The sequence below is a fragment of the Heptranchias perlo genome, chromosome 23 (genome assembly GCF_035084215.1).
Source record: "Heptranchias perlo isolate sHepPer1 chromosome 23, sHepPer1.hap1, whole genome shotgun sequence".
NCBI lineage: Eukaryota > Metazoa > Chordata > Chondrichthyes > Hexanchiformes > Hexanchidae > Heptranchias > Heptranchias perlo.
In genome coordinates this window covers 4,482,133-4,494,367 of record NC_090347.1, presented here as the reverse complement: position 1 = coordinate 4,494,367, position 12,235 = coordinate 4,482,133, and the positions used below count along the sequence as shown (strand labels likewise).

The following is a 12,235-nucleotide window of genomic DNA, read 5'->3' as shown; positions in this document are numbered from 1 at the left end:
AGAAACAGGCCACTCGGCCCAACAGGTCTATGCTGGCGTTTATGCTGCACACGACCTCCTCTCACCCTACTTCATCTAACCCTGTCTATAGATTCTTCTATTCTTTTCTCCCTCATGTGTTTATCTAGGTTCCCCTTAAATGCATCTATGTTATTCGCCTCAATCACTCCTTACATAAGAACATAAGAAATAGGAGCAGGAGTAGGCCAATCGGCCCCTCAAGCCTGCTCCGCCATTCAATAAGATCATGGCTGATCTGGTCCTAACCTCAAATCTAAATTCATGTCCAATTTCCTGCCCGCTCCCCGTAACCCCTAATTCCCTTTACTTCTAGGAAACTGTCTATTTCTGCTTTAAATTTATTTAATGATGTAGCTTCCACAGCTTCCTGGGGCAGCAAATTCCACAGACTTACCACCCTCTGAGTGAAGAAGTTTCTCCTCATCTCAGTTTTGAAAGAGCAGCCCCTTATTCTAAGATTATGTCCCCATAGTTCTAGTTTCACCCATCCTTGGGAACATCCTTACCACATCCACCCGATCAAGCCCCTTCACAATCTTATATGTTTCAATAAGATCGCCTCTCATTCTTCTGAACTCCAATGAGTAGAGTCCCAATCCACTCAACCTCTCCTCTCATATGTCCGCCCCCTCATCCCCGGGATTAACCGAGTGAACCTTCTTTGTACTGCCTCGAGAGCAAGTATGTCTTTTCTTAAGTATGGACACCAAAACTGTATGCAGTATTCCAGGTGCGGTCTCACTAATACCTGATATAACTGCAGCAATACCTCCCTGTTTTTATATTCTATCCCCCGAGCAATAAAAGCCAACATTCCGTTGGCCTTCTTGATCACCTGCTGCACCTGCATACTAACCTTTTGATTTTCTTGCACTAGGACCCCCAGATCCCTTTGTACTGCAGTACTTCCCAGTTTCTCGCCATTGAGATAATAACTTGCTCTCCGATTTTTCCTGCCAAAGTGCATAACCTCACATTTTCCAACATTGTATTGCATCTGCCAAATCTCCGCCCACTCACCCAGCCTGTCTATATCCCCTTGTAGGTTTTTTATGTCCTCCTCACTCTCTACTTTCCCTCCCATCTTTGTATCATCTGCAAACTTTGATATGTTACACTCGGTCCCCTCCTCCAAATCGTTAATATAGATTGTAAAGAGTTGGGGACCCAGCACCGACCCCTGCGGAACACCACTGGCTACTGGTTGCCAGTCCGAGAATGTACCATTTATCCCAACTCTCTGCTTCCTGTTAGATAACCAATCCTCCACCCATGCCAGAATATTACCCCCAATCCAGTGATTCTTTATCTTGAGCAATAATCTTTTATGTGGCACCTTGTCGAATGCCTTCTGGAAGTCTAAATACACTACGTCCACTGGTTCCCCTTTATCCACTCTGTACGTTATATCCTCAAAGAACTCAAGCAAATTTGTCAGACATGACTTCCCCTTCGTAAAGCCATGCTGACTTTGTCCTATTAAATTATGTTTATCCAAATGTTCCGCTACTGTCTCCTTAATAATAGACTCCAAAATTTTACCCACCACAGATGTTAGGCTAACTGGTCTATAATTTCCAGCCTTCTGCCTACTACCCTTTTTAAATAACGGTGTTACATTAGCAGTTTTCCAATCTGCCGGGACCTTTGCCGAGTCCAGAGAATTTTGGAAAATTATTACCAAAGCATCCACAATCCCTACTGCCACTTCCCTCAAGACCCTAGGATGTAAGCCATCAGGTCCAGGGGATTTATCCGCCTTGAATCCCATTAATTTACTGAGTACCAATTCCTTAGTGATTTTAATCGTATTTAGCTCCTCCCCACCTAGAGCCCCCCGTTTGTCCACTGTTGGGATATTCTTAGTGTCCTCTACCGTAAAGACCGAAACAAAATATTTGTTCAGCATTTTTGCCATCTCCATGTTTCCCACCATTAATTTCCCGGTCTCATCCTCTAAGGGACCTATGTTTGCCTTAGCCACCCTTTTTATATAACTGTAGAAACTCTTGCTATCTGTTTTTATATTTTTTGCTAATTTATTTTCATAATCTATCTTCCCTTTCTTAATCAATCCTTTCGTTACTTTTTGCTGTCTTTTGAAGACTTCCCAATCTTCTATCCTCCCACTAAGTTTGGCTACCTTATATGTCCTTGTTTTTAGTCGGATACTATCCTTAATTTCTTTACTTAGCCACGGATGGCTGTCATTTCTTTTACACCCTTTTTTCCCTCAGTGGAATATATATTTTTTGAAAGTTGTAGAATAACTCCTTAAATGAACACCACTGTTCATGTACCGTCTTACCCTTTAAACTATTTTCCCAGTCCACTTTAATCAATTCCGCTCTCATACCATCATAGTCTCCTTTATTCAAGCTCAGTACGCTTGTTTGAGAACCAACCTTCTCACCCTCTAATTGGATATGGAATGTAACCATGTTTGTGGTAGCGAGTTCCATATTCTCACCACTCTCAGGGTAAAGAAGTTACTCCTGAATTCCTCATTGGATTTATTAGTGACTATGTTATATTCGTCACGTCAATTGGGAGATACTGTACTATAAGTTTGAACACACACACACACACACATTAAGGTAACTGTAGGGCCCTTTCCCTGGACCATTCCTTTAAACAGGAGCGACCAAGCTTTCGACCTCTGTGGCCCATTGAGGTGTGTAGCAAGGAGCCACATGTAAAGTTTAAATCCATGTTCCCATTAATGTGCATGGATCTCAAGCAGCAGATACCAACAGGTCTTGCTGTTCTGATTTAAGATTTATCTAGTCATACTACAGTGATGAGAACAGCCCTTCCGAAACTCCGTAACATTCAAGCAGGACAAACCAGGGTGTACATGAGCAAATAGATAGTGAGCTGCCTGGGCTCCATCGGCCGGATTTCCCGAGCCTGCAGACGCACGTGATCCACTGGTCACAGTTTGGACAACACCACTTCAAACTTTTAGCACTTCTATTATATTTTTATGGCGTGCACCAAAAGAAGAGCTTCAACAACAACTTGCATTTATATAGTGCCTTTAACGTAGTGAAATGCCTCAAGGACGCTTCACACGAGAGATTATCGGACAAAAATTTGACAACGAGCCACATAAGGAGATATTAGACCACCTGTCCTAAGAGGCAGGTTTAAGGAGGGTCTTAAAGAAGGAGAGAGAGGCGGAAAGGTTTCGGGAGGGAATTCCAGAGCTTAGGGCCTAGGAGCTGAAGGCACGGCTGCCAATGGTCGGGCAAAGGGAGTGGCGGATGTGCAAGAGGCCAGAATTGGAGGAACCCAGAGTTCTTGGAGGGCTGTAGGAGGTTACAGAGATAGGGAGGGGGCGAAGCCATGGAGGGATTTGAAAACAATGATGAGAATTTTAAAATCAAGGCTTTGCCGGACCGGGAGCCAATGTAGGTCGGCGATCACGGGGGAGGTGGGTGAACGGGACTTTGTGCGAGTTAGGATACGGGGCAGCAGAGTTTTGGATGAGCTCAAGTTCACGGAGAATGGAAGGTGGGAGGCTGGCCAGGAGAGCATTGGGATAGTTGAGTCTGGAGGTAACGAAGGCACGGACGAGATTTTCAGCAGCAGTTCAGCTGAGGCAGAGATTGACTGGCAAAAAGAGCATAAGACATTAAGTTTTGTACTGCTTCACTGAAACCAAACAAATAAATCCAAACTTTTGCAATTCATTTAAACATTTTCTTCATTTAATAGGAACAGCTATCATTAGAAGAGATAGAAAAGGGATTTGTGCATGGAGACTTTATCCTCTCTAACGTTTTTATTCTTTTTATCAGTTAAGTGGATTTGACTGTAATGAGTATTTGCACAAACATACCTCCTCAAACAGGATGAGTGACGTGGCACTCTTTCTGCTGGATTCTTCGGACCCCGTGTCTTTGCTCTCTGACGCAAAGGGGATCTTAGTTACTTCCGCAACTTGGGGGCTGCTTTTCTGCGCCTTACAGTTCTTCCACGGCTTGTCTTAAAAAAAAGAGCAGGGAAATTACAATTTGATCAAATGAAAAATGTCAGCAACTCTCCTCCAGTTCTCAGTTTAATCACCAAGTGCAGATTGAGGTTTGCTCACCTTTCATATGTGCAACTCCTAATAAAAAAAAACTAATTTCAGGCATTTAGTAGGTTAAGTAACGTTACTGAGCTTGCAAACTGGTTTTCGTTTAAAAAGTCTGTCATTTTTACAGCAACAATTTGCACTTATATAGCGGCTTTAACGTAGTAAAACGGCCCAAGACGCTTCACAGGTGCGTTATTTTTACAGCAGTGCTGGCAACTGGGTTTGTAACCACAATCTCCCACATTCCCAGAGAAGGCCAGGCACTTTGCCACAGGGAGAGCAACTGGAAAATGTTTCTAGGGTGGGACTCTAACGTCCTGTGTCACAGAGCGGTCGGTACCACCCGTGATTTCTGAACACAACAGAATTCCAATCAAGGCCACGATGTTCGGAGGAAATTTCTGATCCCCCCCCCCCACCCCGCCCTCCCCAGTGCCACTTTATCACTTGGAGTCGGGAGGGCATGTGGCTTGGGGGGAAAACATTTTTTCTTACCATTCATCTCCCTGACTTCAAGTATTTCTGTTTCTTCACTTTTGTTCGATTTTGATGGGGCTTTGAAGAAATTGGCTAAAGACATCGGTGTTAGGTTCTTCTTTAAGCCTCTTCCCCTCGGAGACAGAGGCGGCTTCTTGGGCGACGAGACTAGTTTTTTGGGAGAGTTTGCTTTCCCTGTGGAAACAGGAGATGAAAACATTTGAACAGCCAAAGAAACTGAACATGTTGCTCCCGTGTGCGGGTCCAATGGAGCTGCAATTCATCTCAAGGAGAGGTAGAAGGTGATTTGCACCCATAATATGGTTTCTCATTTCATCCTGGCTGTGATAGTGAAGATACAGAGAGTGGAGAGCCAGGCTTACCCTTACAGGGGAGGGTAGTGTCATCCTGGGGGCTTTTAAATATCTCCAGGCACCCTGTTCTAGAATTTCATTGGCAAATGTTTGGAAAGACACCTGTGTCACCTCTTTTCAGGCAGGCAAGTTACACAAGAAGTGCAAAGATAATTAACACTTTATTAATTAATCACCACCCCATCCGTAGACCAGGATTACAAGGAGCCCCCTTCTTATTCCCGCTTCTGTCCCCCACTAAAATGTTCTATGCCATGAACTAATCTGATTTCGCGCCCCTCTTCTCTACACCCAGCAGAATGAGCGTTAAGATGTTAGTCAAAATATGGAGGTGCCAAAGAAGGGCAAAGCGGCAGCCCTGCACGGTTAAAGCAGGGCAACACCTTGAAGTGGTTTAGCACGTTTGTATGGCAGCGCGGGGAGTTCCAATACTGGTGGAGGGTCTGGAAACTCAGGAATAACAGGGTCTCTGGGCTGCTAGGTTCACATCCGACAGTGCAGTGCAGAGGAGGAAACTACCCAGGATCAGCAAGCCAGGAGTCGATGGCATTACTTCAAAGTCAAAGAACCATTAAGCTGCAAGCAAGCCTACACCACAAAGAAACTGATCTGGGGAAAGTGTTCACTGGTGATGTCGCTTCGTCGCAGAGCTAGCTTGTCAATTAAAACAAAACTCTACAAAATGGGGAATTTGTTGGCAAGAGCACCAGGATTTTGTACTTACTGGGAGATTTGGCTGTTTGTGCAGACAGCGGCCTGTTACTGCTGTAGTTGTTGAAGAAGGCAGGCTTGAGTGTACTCACTCCCTGTTTATCAACTTGGTGAGACTGTGTGGCTTCTTTTAGTTGAGAGAGGATCTGTCTGCCACTTCGCTGTGAGGAAGCATTTACTTCAAATACCTACAAAAATAAACATTCAGGTAAGGGATATTCGACACCCCGATAATTTAACCTGGTTGTGTTACTCTGCTTTAACTGCACAAGGTCTACTTCAGGGGTGCCCAAACTATGAGGCAAGCAGCACATGAGCCCTGGCAATCCAGCCTTTAAAATCAAGGTAACTCAGTTGCTAATTTGACCTATTTGAATTTTGTGAAGGTCTGGAACGGGCTGTGCCTCAGCGCTGTTGTCCCATTGGTGGATAAATCCTATAGCAGAGCACCAAGGTCTCTTAGTATCAGCAGCTTCAGATACATGGAAATTAACGGGAACAAGGATTGAAACGTCTCATGACCTGAAAGATGCTCTGGTGCTAACCCAAGAAGTCCACAAAGATAGAAAACATTGGACGTTCCTGTTGTACGTGATCCAGTGCTGAGAACGTGATAGAAGCGTTCAGCTCCCCAAACACCAACATGTAAACAGATCTCGCTCCGAAGGTAGACAACAGTCAACCAGTGCCCACACTTAGAATCATAGAATCGAATAGCACAGGAGGAGGCCCCTTCGGCCCTTCTACCAGCAGTCAACCACATGGAAACTGGGCAAGTGTGGTTGGTGCTACTTACTTGCTGGTTTTCCTTTTCCTGCCAACCAGTTCAGGTTCCTACAGCATTACTGACATCATGATTGCAGTGTACTGTGCCTTGACGGCATTAAATAACACAAGGCACACTGGCGATTCAGTGCATGTTCTGGCCCACCTTCAGTGCTGTCCTGTGACACCAACCCCATGGACTGGGAATCAGAACCAACTCAATACCAAGGCACGGTAGCAGCAGGAAAACACCACGTATTAAAAAATTAGATTCAACATTTTACTAGCTGGGCTAATTTAAGTTTGATCATTTGGATGCTCATCTTTCTGCCGTCCCTACAATTTGTCTATCAGTTTTTGGGTCTGCTGTGCAGAATTGGCCAGAAATACAAGGTAATACAGTATTTAAAATAGCACTAATGCACTCCGTTGGCTAAATAAAACAGATCCTGGCATAATTTAATAATGGTCAGGTGGGGGGCTACAAATGGATTCAGTGCCTCTGGGCTAGGGAGCAGAAAATCAGACATGGTCTCTAATCCTGATCATTATTTAGCAACCCCCCTCCCCCCTGGAAGTGAATTTACATAGAGTTCACAGAGATTGGGATTAGTATGGGCCCAGCACTGTTTAGTGCCTTCAGGAAAGAATACTGGAGAAGGGAACATAACCTTAAAATCAGAGCCGGGCCATTCAGGAGAGAAGTTAGGAAACACTTCTTCACACAAAGGGTGGTAGAAGTGTGGAACACTCTCCCACCAAAAGCAATAGATGCTAGCTCAATTGTTAATTTTAAATCTGAGATTGATAAGATTTTTTTAGCCAAGGGTATTAAGGGATATGGAGCCAAGGCAGGTAAATGGAGTTAGGATACAGATCAGCCATGATCTCACTGAATGGTGGAACAGGCTCGAGAGGCTGAACGGCCTACTCCTGTTCCTATGTTACTAAAAACAAATGATGCTGTACACATCTTAAATCAACAGGAAGCAACATTTACTCAAAGTTAGACCTAAACAATGAAAGGCACTTCCTCCCAATCAGAATCTCAAAAGGCCCAGACAAACTAGCGTTATTTCAAGCTCTTCCTGCCCAAAACGTGTCGTGCACAGACAAACACAGGCACACACACGTAGCCAGAGAAAAAGCATTTGCACCAGGAATTTCCTCGGGTGGACGGTTCTCCTGATAGGCCGCTGTAGCTTTAGCGGAAACCCTTTTTAAGTGTCTATCCGGGGTTTGCGCTGATATTCCGCTGAAGTGAAGGTGGCCGATTGGGAAAACCCTCGAGCAAATTCCCGGCGTTACAACTTCAGGTGTTAGAAAAAAAGGCACCGTGCTGAGACGAGGCGGTGTGTCGTATCGGAGCACAAACCTTGAAACCCAACTCCTGAGCACAGGCGTAAACTGCAGCCGTTTTCCCAACACCAGGAGGACCGGTAATTAGCACCGTATTGCACAAAAAATCCTCATCCTCCGAACTCTCCATGTTAAAGTCGCTGTTGTCCCAAGCATCTGAAAACAGACAAAGAGGTAGGAAGAACAAAGGTGGATTAGAGACAAAAAGCACAAATACTGGTAATAAAAACAGAAATACATCAGAAATACACAAGACAGCCAGCCTCTGAAAGAGAAGGATGGATTGTTGTCGGCAGCACCCTTTCACTCTTAAATTAAAGCTGGATTTGCACAATCAAAACCCTTTTTAATTTAAAAGCAGCCTTTTGTGTTAACGTATTTCAACTTTTCCACAATGTTTTTTGATTGAAACAGCAAATGCTGAGGAGGAGCCACTGAACTCGACAGGGTAAAGAGGCTCAAACGACATTCAATAAAACATCCAGGTTAACAATTATCCTTAAACACTGAAGTCCAAGTGTAGTTCTAAAATAGCCTACAACACGGGGGTAAATTTTAAAATTTACTTGCCTGAAAATATTGATTAATGCAATAATGTGAACCTAGCAACAACAGCAAGGCAGCCACATTTAAACTTAAAATATCTCAAAGACATTTCGATTGTCTCCCTAAATCAAAGAGTTTAATTTCTGAGTATGCACATATCTTCTCAATGCAGCTCCCCACTAAGAATCAACTTGAGGTTTCTGTTTCAATGTGTTGCTGAAGTGTGAAAGCAAGAAAATAACTTGCATTTATATCGTGCCTTTCACGACCTCAGGGCGTCCCAAAGCCAATGAAGTACTTTTGAAGTGTAGTCACTGTTGTAAACCTACCTCTTTGACCAGGCTTTTGGTCACCTGTCCTAAATGTTCAGGTGTATTCACCTATCTCCTTATGCAGCTCGGTGTCAAATTCTGTTTGATAATCATTCCTGTGAAGCACCTTGGGACGTTTTACTACGATAAAGGTGCTATATAAATGCAAATTATTGTTGTAATGTAGGGAAACGCAACAGCCAATTGGCGCACAGCAAGCTCCCCCAAACACCAATGTGATAATGACCAGACAATCTGTTTTAGTGATGTTGGTTGAGGGATAAATATTGGCCAGGACACTATTTTAATACAGTGAATCACGGTATTAAAATCATATAACCGTATCCCTTCATGATTTCATTTGAAAGTTGCCAGGGGAAACGCCAACTTCTCCTCTTCTGTTGAACGAGGTGTGCAGCCTCAGCTCCAGCCATGCAGAGAGTGGGAACTCACACCTGAACATTTTGCGGCACGGTACGCCGAATCACCGAGCCACATCACAAGGCAGAACACCAAAGTTCAGGAATGTCACGTACCCAGTTTCTTATCCTTTTCAATCTTTTTCTCCTTTTGCTTCTTCTTTTCTTCCTGATCGGCTCGCTTCTTCCATTCCATTAACCAACTGATTTATTTCCAAAAAAAACACACAAAAACGTGCATTAAGTGCAACAGGACAACTTGTTGCATATTTCATTCAGAACCCTCCCACTCCCCACGAATACTGCATTTATTTTCCCATCATTCACGGGGCCTATTTTTAAACTGTTAACAACCGGGTGGTTTGGTTTATAAATGTAGTTCCCAGTGCGATTGTGAGTCACGAAGGCTAGAGAAGTTTTTAGTTTAATCCCCGGTTTGTGTTGAGTTAGTTGATCCTCCAATTCTGGCCTCTCGCGCATCCCCAATTTTTAATCACTCCACTATTGGCGGCCGTGCCTTCAGCTGCCTAGGCTCTAAGCTCTGGAATTCCATCCCTAAACCTCTCCTCCTTTAAGACGCTCCTTAAAACCTACCTCTTTAGCCAAGATTTTAGTCACCTGTCCTAATATCTCCTTATATGGCTCGGTGTCAAATTTTGTTTGATAAAGCTCCTGTGAAACGCCTTTTACTACATTAAAGGCGCTATATAAATGCATGTTGTTGTTGTTAGCTGAAGGTGCAATTGGTGCAACAGCCTTAATGTCCCTGGAATAGGGAGGTAGAAGAGGGTTCCCGCTCCTGATTGCTACCTAATGACCTCTGCTGAAAAGGAGGAGTGCACAGACATCTAAGAGAGGTAGGATTGGGCTTGGCTGTGATTTGTCCCAGCATTAGATTGTCTGCTGATGCTCTTTCACAAATGAAAAATGGGCACTTGGGCAAGGTACCTGATGGTTATGGGCCTCAGTGGAATTGAACCTCAGAGCAACTCCGTGCTTTACGAGAGAAGGGAAAGGGAAAATAAAGAAAATTTGGGCAAAAAAAAATGAAGTAGCAGATATGTATCCAATCCAGAGACTGAATTCCACGCTCCCCAGTTTGACACTCTCTAAGATTCCAAAGTGAAACAATTTTGTGGAACATTAATGCAACTCCCAGGAGACACAAATGGACCTACAACTAGTGCTATTCTGTAGCAGATAAAAGTTGGATACGGGCTTGATCCTGAAGTTTTGTTTTGACAGCTTACTAATTAGCTTCTAAGTTTTTATATATTTAGAGATGGGAATGAGGGAGAAGAGAGAAGAATTTTCAATGTCAAGTGTACAAATACTGCTTTATATATAAATTCACTGTAGACATTAGAAATGGGAATATACCATACGAACACACGAATTAAGAGCAGGAGTAGGCCATTCGGCCCCTCGATCCTGCTCTGCCGTTTGATAAGATCATGGCTGATCTGATTGTGACCTCAACCCTACTATCCCATCTACCTACTGTAACCTTTGACTCCCTTGTTAATCAGGAATCTATCTAACTCAGCCTTAAAAATATTCAATGACCCTGCCTCCACCGCTCTCTGGGGAAGGGAGTTCCACAGACTCACGATCCTCAGAGAAAAAATTTCTCCTCATCTCCGTCTTAAATGAGAGACCCCTTATTTTTAAACTGTGGCCTCTAGTTCTAGTCTCCCCCACAAGGGGAAACATCCCCTCAGCATCTACCCCTTCTAGTTCCCTCAGGACCTTATATGTTTCAATAAGATCACCTCTCATTCTTCTAAACTCCAGTATATACAGGCCCAACTTTTCCTCATAAGATAACCCCCTCATCCCAGGAATCAGTCGAGTGAACCTTCTCTGAACCGCCTCCAAAGCAATTATGTCCTTTCTTAAATGAGGAAACCAAAACTGCACACTGTATTCTAGATGTGGTCTCACCAATGCCCTGTACAACTGTAGCAAAACATCTCTACTTTTAAATTCCATTCCCCTTGCAATAAATGACAACATTCCATTTGCCTTCCTAATCACTTGCTGTTCCTGCATACTAAATTTTTATGATTCATGTACTAGGACACCCAGATCCCTCTGTACCTCAGAGTTCTGCAATCTCTCTCCATTTAAATATACTGCTTTTCTATTCCTCCTGCCAAAGTGGACAAGTTCACATTCACCACATTATACTCCATCTGCCAAACTTTTGCCCACTCACGTAGCCTATCTATAATCTGTATTAAACAGTTATCGACAGTTATAATTCTATTGGTGTTCCAAGCATTCACAATCATAGAGGTAATTTTTGATGTCCAATCTGGTCAGGTCAGTGCTGCTGAATAACATACACCATACTGGATGGGATCAGCACCAATTTTCAGCCCTCTATCCTATATCTCACACTCCCCTGCTATCAAGAAGGTCAATCTGAACCAGTATTAATAGGTACTGAATGTATTCTGACTCCCCACACCCAAATGCATCATTCCACAACTAGCTTTCGGAATCACTCCAATCTGATGACCTATTCCAGTTACTACTTTCTGAGGAAGGTCTGGGAACTTCTACTTTAGGGGCAGTAAGGGAAGCCATTTTCAGACAGCTCAGTAAATACCCGTCACTTGCAAGGAGGACATTACCTGTGCAATTTCTTGACAGCACTGCGATTTCCCACAAGTTCATTGGAGTGCTGTGGCTGGTATTTCTCTGTCCAGAGTAGATCTTCCTTGACCAGATCTGAAAAGGAAAGTTCAATTAGAATTTAATCTAAAGAAAAAAAACACCAAAGCTATTTAACGATAGGCAAAAAAAGTGTTTGGATCAGAAATGAGACAGAGATATTATCAGTTGGAGAAAAGAAGGGGTAAAAGTTAGCCCCTACAGATCAGCATATTGGTGGCTGTGCCTTCAGCCGTCTGGACCCTAAGCTCTGGAATTCCCTCCCTCCTCCTTTAAATCACTCCTTAAAACCTACCTCTTTGACCAAGTGTTTGGTCACCTGTCCTAACGGCTCCTTCTTTGGCTTGGTGTCAATTTCTGTCTGTTTATGCTCCTGTAAAGTGCCTTGGGACACTTTGCTACGTTACAGGCGATGTATAAATGCAAGTTGTTGTTGTTGTTATGCAACATATTTTGAGTGTGGGTCTCTCATACAGTGAGCTCGCGATT

General features: G+C 43.6%; 1 protein-coding gene across 2 annotated transcripts in view; it reads right to left on the bottom strand.

Moving 5' to 3' along the window:
• atad5a (ATPase family AAA domain containing 5a) overlaps positions 1 to 12,235 on the bottom strand; it is a 57,129-nt gene that overhangs the window by 16,844 nt on the left and 28,050 nt on the right. For both annotated transcript variants that reach the window (XM_068003851.1, XM_068003852.1), the window contains exons 12-17: positions 11,707 to 11,803; positions 9,185 to 9,270; positions 7,808 to 7,947; positions 5,681 to 5,855; positions 4,601 to 4,777; positions 3,866 to 4,011 (exon numbers count right to left, since the gene is read on the bottom strand). In XM_068003851.1, coding sequence (XP_067859952.1) covers positions 3,866 to 4,011; positions 4,601 to 4,777; positions 5,681 to 5,855; positions 7,808 to 7,947; positions 9,185 to 9,270; positions 11,707 to 11,803 — 821 coding nt within the window. The remainder of the gene's footprint in view (positions 1 to 3,865; positions 4,012 to 4,600; positions 4,778 to 5,680; positions 5,856 to 7,807; positions 7,948 to 9,184; positions 9,271 to 11,706; positions 11,804 to 12,235) is intronic.